The following is a 7,395-nucleotide window of genomic DNA, read 5'->3' as shown; positions in this document are numbered from 1 at the left end:
TATATGAAAGTTTCATTTTTATCATTACATTATGGAAAATAATGACCTTTATCACAATATGCTAATTTTTTGAGAAGGACCTGTAATGTTCTCTTTCTTAGCATTCGTTTCGTGTCTCACATTGGGAATGAAAACATACCGACTCCCGTATTGCTCAGGGGATTTTACGTTGCCTGCCAGCTAATTCAATTCTTCTGTGCACTTAGTGCCACACTGAGTACTGAATGAGCCAGAGATGATGCTGTCACATCCAGTCTATAAGGCCGAGCAAACGTGAGAAGCCCAAATGTAAATAAAGATGTGTGTCATTCAGTCATGGGTCATGCCAACAGCATTTTTCTCTGTGACACTGATAAAGAAGAAATACTGAGTATTGTCAAATATCTTCCAGATAAAGGTCAAAAGACTGGATGGACATGATGTTTGTAAAGGATACGATGAGTTATGTTATTGAACCATTTACATATATATGTAATTTATCATTTTCAACAGGAACATTTCCAGAAAATATGAAAATAGCAAAGATAGTTCCTCTTTATAAGAATGGTGAGAAATGTGTGTTCACTAATTACAGACCAGTATCCTTGTTGACACAATTTGCAGATAAATTAGAGAAATTATTTGTAACCAGATTAGATCGATTTATAGATAAACAGAATATTTTAAGTAATAGTAGACCATGAGATCCTCACTGCTAGGTTAGAGCAGTGGGGGGGCGTCACAGGATCAGCCCTCAATTGGTTCAGATCTTACCTCACTGACAGATCCTTTTGTGTCTCCATCAAGGATTTTAGTTCCGCAGAGGCAGAGCTTAAATGGGGGGTTCCGCAGGGGTCCATCCTGGGTCCCCTCCTATTCTCTTTATACCTGCTGCCGCTTGGTGCTATTTTCCGGAAACACAGCATGCCCTTCCACTTCTATGCCGATGACTGTCAAATTTACTTCCCCCTAAGACACAATGGTACATGCTCTATTCAACCTCTGCTTGACTGCCCGGCAGACATCAGGGACTGGATGGCTTTAAATTTCTTAAGTTTCAATGAAAAGAAGTCTGAAGTCATGTTGTTCCCTCCCAATGACACGATCACAAACCACTGCATCGACCTCTCTACTCTAACCCTGTCAGAAAAACAAAGTCACTAATCTGGGAGTGATAATGGACCCTTCCCTGAAACTTAACGATCATGTAAACATGATCGTTAAGTCATGCTTCTTCCAACTGAGGCGGCTGTCTAAACTGAAGCCCATATTGTCCAAAAAGAACCTGGAGACAGTAATACATGCATTCATTACATCTAGGCTTGATTACTGCAATTCGATCCTGTTTGGTATCAGTCAGACCTCCATTGCACGACTACAACTGGTCCAGAATGCAGCAGCCCGATTTTTAACCAGTACAGGCAAAAGAGAGCACATTACACCAGTTTTGGCCTCACTGCACTGTTTTTTTTTTAATAGACGGTCAGCCGATCAATCCATCTTCACTATGCAAATTGTCACTTGATTGACACACAGGGCAGCCAATCTGAGACCGGATCTTTTCTGACGCATAGGTCACGACACATGCGCGTTCAGCCGCGCTAAAAACCAACGAGTTGACTCGTAACAGCCTCCAGTTTATATCCAAACTCAATAAAGTGTAAAATAAATTGAGGAGCTGGACCAAGTAAGAAAGAATCTACCATTTCCATACGGAATGGGGGGAGGGCCTTTTTGTTTTTCACGATTCCAAGTGCATTTCACCGGAGCTGCATTTTCGTTCTCTTCATTAAAAGTACGGCTCTGACTTCTCTCTGAAAAGTGAGCTGAGAAAGAAAATGGTGAAGGAGCGAAATCCCAGTTATGTGGACAGCAGTCATTTTTCTTCCAGCCGACCAGCATCAGTCCAGGTGAGTCACTTTAATAATTGTTAAGCACAAGAAGTCTTTTCAAGAGGGAGACGTGGTAAAAGAGTTACTTGATGAAGCAGCTGACTCGTTCTTTAAAAACAAACATCATCTTCATCAGCTAAAGGTCCACTGAGCTGCTGTCAGCGCTGACTTCTCACTTCTCAGGTTATTCTTCAAACATGAACTTATTCTTATTGTTTCCTGTTCCTTTGTGTCAAGAACACAAGTCATTGATGGGTTTTGTTATTTTGTACACGCACAGTAAAAATAAATTGTCACTTTTTTTTAAACAAACTTTTGGGTTTAATCGTTTATGTTGCGTCCACAGTGAACTGGGACTTGTTCATTTATTCAAGCTTTAGTTATCCAGGTTGGTCTCATTGAGTCACGAGGACTCATTTACCAGAGAGACCAGTTTTAGACAAACAACACGTAAACTACAGACAATAAACTACAGTAAAACACAATTAAAATAAAAGTAGTGTTATAAAACAATAAATCAAGGTGCCACATGGTAAAATACTAAACACAGGAAGGTAAAACATACAAAGCATACTTCATATGTTTCTAAATAAGTCTATGTTTTGTATTTTTATAGTAGGTAGACGACTTGGACTTGGTCATTTTAAAAGTAGCTCGCATGCTGAAAAGCTCGGGGCACCCCTGCTGTAGACAGAGAAGCCCCGTCTTCATCAGGTACCAGGGGTTTTAATGTTGCGTGTGATGATTTGCAGTATAACTGCTGAACTTCAGGGAGATGAAACAGGAAGTTCGCTCACCCCGTGCCACAGAAGATGCTGCCGCTGGAGGAAATGCTGGACTCTGAGGCACATCGGCGACGTGGCTCCAGCAGCCGAGGCGACGAGGACACCACCTTCTCCTCTGTCACAAAGCCGTTCATTACTCCTGACAAAAGGAACACAAGGGTTAGGGTAAAGGAAGATAAATGTCTTATGAATCAGCCATGTTTGTTCAAGAGGCCGGTTTAATCGAGCACCTGTGCTGAGACGTTTCACAGGTGCCTCCTCGTCCTCCTCGCTGTCCGCACTGCTTCGGCGAGTTCTTTTCTTGGGCAAGAGGAGTGTCTCCAGTCGAGGGATCACCACGGACAGGAAGGTTTTGGCCCCCAGGGGAGGCGGTGCCGACACAGCAGATGCCTCTTGGCCCTCGGGTGGTTTCTGCGGACTGGCACTCTTGGACTTTCGGAAGAGGATGTTGGTCCGTCGGTTGCAAGTTCTGGATGGTTCCATGTGATCGTTGCCGTTGGGAAGGAGCTGGTCTGGAACGTGCCCGTTGCAAATGTTCACAGGCACTGAGGTAGATGTGTTGGAGTCGTCATCGATCTCCTTGAGGGTCCCGTCTGAACAGGGGGGGACGGGCTTGAGAGAAGGCGGCTCCGAGCTGCTGGGCGACATTTGAGGCTGAAATGGTGAAGTTAGCTCTAACGGTGGTGGAGGTAGGGGGTGCGCTCGGGCTTCTGGTGGTGGCTCCTCCTCTGACTGACTGGCAGCTGTTACTGCACCTGAGGTGGAGGGCGGTGGTGGGGGGGCGTTCTTCAAGCTGATCTCACTGCGGACCGCCATTATAGTTCTTTTGAGCAGTTTGAGCCTCTTACTGCGGGATGGGCTGTTCTTCATGGCAGTGCTCAGGTCCAGCTTCTCCAAGAGCTCCTTCAGCTGATCCTTCAGTGGGGTCAGCTGATGGTAGGAGGGGGTCAGCAGGCGGTCCACTGGGAAAGATGCATAAAAACATCATTACAGACTGGTTTCTGACTGTTTACACTGAACTAATGATGCAGTCAGTTAGCACGTTTTATAACCGTCTCTGGAAACAATTCCTGGTCAAAACGTATTTTACATTTTTACCTAAACTACAGGAATTGCATTTCCTGTGAAAATACAGTGTAAACTTCAACACGCCCCCCCGGAGAGAGGGAGGGACGGAGTATGTACCGTAACTGCCGGTGTACAAGACGCTACTTTTCCCCTCACACTTTGTACCCCGCGGTTTATATGCAGCGGCGTCTTAATGTATTTATTCAAGGATCTTTATTTGTTGTTCACACCTCATGTGGTACATGTGGTGGAATGAAATTAATGCTCACAGGGTCCCAGTTACATCCAACAATAAAATGTAAAATAAAAACAGTAATAACATCAAAGATATGAACTAAGAAAAACATCAACTAAATATACACTAAGCACTCATAACATAAAAACATCATGGCGAACAGCAGCACGAACATGAGTCTGTGTGAGCAGATGAGCACAAATGAACACAGCAACACGAAACTGATCAGCAGCATGATGATTTATGTGTTTTTTTCATAATTTTCGAAAGTTATATTTTTATATTTTATTTTGAAGGACGTCCTGCCATCTCTTGACAGCTTCCTGCCACTGACTAATATTTTCCTTTCATAGAACTGGGCGCTCGTGGCTCCCAGCACTCCGCCCTTAATGGGGCAAGCATTTGTGACACAGAGAATGCCCTCAGGTCATCAGGTGTACAAGGTCTTTTGCTTATGGTTGCAAATACCCAACCATAACTCCTCCCACTCTGTCATCATGTGACCAGAAGTCTAACCTGAATGACCAATGAGGTACTCTCGAGGACCATCCCCCGAGATAGACGTAAATTAATTTCTTCAGATCGTTAGCGTGTTGTTACGGGATATTGCACTTCATGCACAGACCTGTTCATTTGTTCAGCCTTTACTTCAGATTTGGTTTTGTTTTTTTGTTATAACACGAAATTTATCGTTATCGTCAGAATGCTCTGAAATATCACAATATATCGCCCACCCCAATAACGATAACGTTTATATCGACATAATGTGAATTTATATTGCAAATGAAATATCGATATTTTTAAAATACTGAGATATCGCCCAGCCCTAGTAAGAAAAAATAATCCACCGCGATCCAAACACGGGGTGTAGAATAATCCACAGGTAATCTAGGGCAGCGGCCTCAGCAGGTGCACACCCAAAAAACGAACAAAACGCCGTCACTTCTAAAAGCTCATGAAAAGCCCGAGCCAGCCTGCCGGTTCAGGCTGGGAGCTCGGGCAAAGGACGGCAGCTCTAACGTGCAGCCTCTCCTGAAACACCGTGAACACCCACAGCTTATTAATGTACAAAATATGTTGTTGTTCTTTTATTTAGTGTGCACGTCTTATAGTCGGGGTGCCTTACAGTCCATAAATTACGGTAGTTATGAAGGCAGTTCCTCAACTGAAACGTTGAGCTCTTCCTGTTGTTTTTGTAACGCACTGGTGATGAAGTGAGGAACACATCACTACTAGAAACTAATCAACGTGCTGGAGCTGCATATCGTAAGGAGCATGCAGACATATTATTGATCATCAATTCATTTACTCAAGTGACTAAGAAGGAAAATATGTTGCAGCAACAAAATATTCCCAGTAAAACATTTAATAACTTAAAAATTCATCTACCCACCATCTTCCCAGGAGAAGTGAGGTGGTGGCTCCAACTTAGGGGCTTCAGGCGAGTGCAGGCAGCTGGGGAAGTCAAAGCCGATCCTGTCGGACTCTTTGCGGGCTCTCCGGAGGATGACTCCTCCGTAGTCCTGCATGCGCTGAGCGGCCTTGTAGAAGAACGTGTCCTTGGCGTTGTACGTCATGCAGTTAGTGATGATAAGGTTGAAGTCGTCCTCAAACTCATCCAGGCTCCTGTAGTCATGAGAGTCGATTCGTTTCCTCATGGTGGAGAAGTCCATGGGGTTCTTGATGTGGTCCAGGTAGTCAGGGACCTGCAACAAACAATAAATTCAGTTCAAGAAGCGAGGCCGTTTGTTTCCCACCTTCCATCCACAACGAGAAGATGCTGCGCTGAGCTCTGCAGCAACAAACCTCCGTGATGCTGACGGGCTGAGCGAAGATGCTGGACTGGTCCTTGGCCTGCAGCTGACTGAGAACGGCCCTCAGCAGGATGCTGAAGGGGGTCAGCTGGACCTCCAGAACCGACTGCTGCAGCTTCAGCTGAAAACAGAAGAAGGACTCAGTGTGTTGTGTTTGCTCCCATCTCTGAGACATTTTTAAGGCTCTGCTGAAGACTACAAGAGTTTACAACTTTCCACCTGCAGCTGAAAAATATGAACGTTTCTGCGGAGTCCTCCCATAGTCCACCTTAAAACACTTCTTCCTAAAACTTTAGTTTATGACACAGACCCTCATCAATCAGAGGATGGTTTACTGACTGAAAGTTTTCTGATACATGTAGAATAATGAAGTTTCTTCCTCATGAGGGAGTTTTTCTTTCCACTGTCGCCTTCATGCTTGTTCAAGATGAGAGTTCTGTGATGGAGTTAAACTCAAAGCTGCGCCTCAGATAAATAATGTTCAATTATTATTTTATACATGAATGTTTCTGTTCAGTGTCTGAGACGACTTCAGTTGTGACTTGGAGCTTTAGAAATAAACTGAACTGACTAAAACACTTTTAAACTAAATATCAGCTTTAATGGCAGCTCAGCTCACGTGGACTAATTTAACAATTCCTACATCTAAAAAAACTACTTTGATAAAACAAAAAAAGTAATTCATTTAAAAAATCTCTGCAGAATCAACTCTTAATTGAATGTAATGTTTCCAAAACAGTTCAGGCAGGGTAGTAGAAGGTTTCGGTGAGGAGGTGAGTGTGGCTGCAGCTGCTCAGGTAACACTCAGATGTTCTGGGGTAAGGGACTCTCTTCAGGACCACAATGTTCACATGTTGGACCGAGAACACAGATGGTTTGAGAGGGCGGCTGTGGCTGAGTGGTTAGAGCAGTCGTCCTCCAATGGGAGAGTTGAGGGTTCGAATCCACCAGCAGTCACAAGTTGAAGTGCCCCTGTGCAAGACACTGAACTCCTCGTTGCCTCCGATGTGTGTCCCATCAGTGTTTGAATGTGATAAATCTCCGATTAGTTTCTTTAGAATGATTTGTTCAATTATCTTCATAAAGATCTAGTATAGAGCTGGATGAATGGGAGGGCACAGATTATTGTAAAGAGCTTTGAGTATCTGCATCAGATAGAAAGGAGCTGTATAAGTGCAGTCCATTTATGTCAAACAAGAGAAACCATCTTTGAACAGAGGAGCAGTCTCGGATTTCAACTCTCTAAAACTTATAATGCAGCTTTAGACCTGATACTTGGTCGTTTACACACTGATCACAAATTCCATCCACGTGTCCGGAGTGGCCTCTCTGTGGGTCTGAATAACAAAGACCTAAACGATCTCCTATTGTGAGGAGCGATAGTGCAATCTGCATGTGTATCCAGCTTACACAACACCTCAGCTTTATAAGTCAAACCCCGCACTCCCTGTTCTTTGAATTGAGAAAGCTCCTCGGATGAGAAGCGTCTTCTGTTACAAATCAAGTCCAGCTGTTTTAAATCTTCAACTTTTTTACTTACAGACTGGTTCAGCTCAAAACAATCAATCAGTAAAACTGTAAGGTAGCCAGCCTGTAAGGTAGCCAGCCTGTAAGGTAGCCAG

General features: G+C 43.9%; 1 protein-coding gene across 1 annotated transcript in view; it reads right to left on the bottom strand.

Annotated features, from left to right (window-relative positions):
- Positions 1-7,395, bottom strand: part of LOC119416044 (bromodomain-containing protein 1) — a gene marked incomplete at its 3' end in the record, with an annotated part of 70,699 nt that overhangs the window by 58,142 nt on the left and 5,162 nt on the right. The window contains 4 exon segments of the mRNA XM_037683212.1: positions 2,669-2,795; positions 2,887-3,618; positions 5,353-5,665; positions 5,766-5,894. Of these exon segments, the coding sequence (XP_037539140.1) occupies positions 2,669-2,795; positions 2,887-3,618; positions 5,353-5,665; positions 5,766-5,894 (1,301 nt within the window).

The sequence above is a fragment of the Nematolebias whitei genome, chromosome 10, assembly GCF_014905685.2.
Source record: "Nematolebias whitei isolate Nwh7 chromosome 10, NemWhi1, whole genome shotgun sequence".
Taxonomy (NCBI): domain Eukaryota; kingdom Metazoa; phylum Chordata; class Actinopteri; order Cyprinodontiformes; family Rivulidae; genus Nematolebias; species Nematolebias whitei.
Note: the sequence above shows the minus strand (reverse complement) of the source record. Positions and strands in the feature narration are given on the sequence as shown.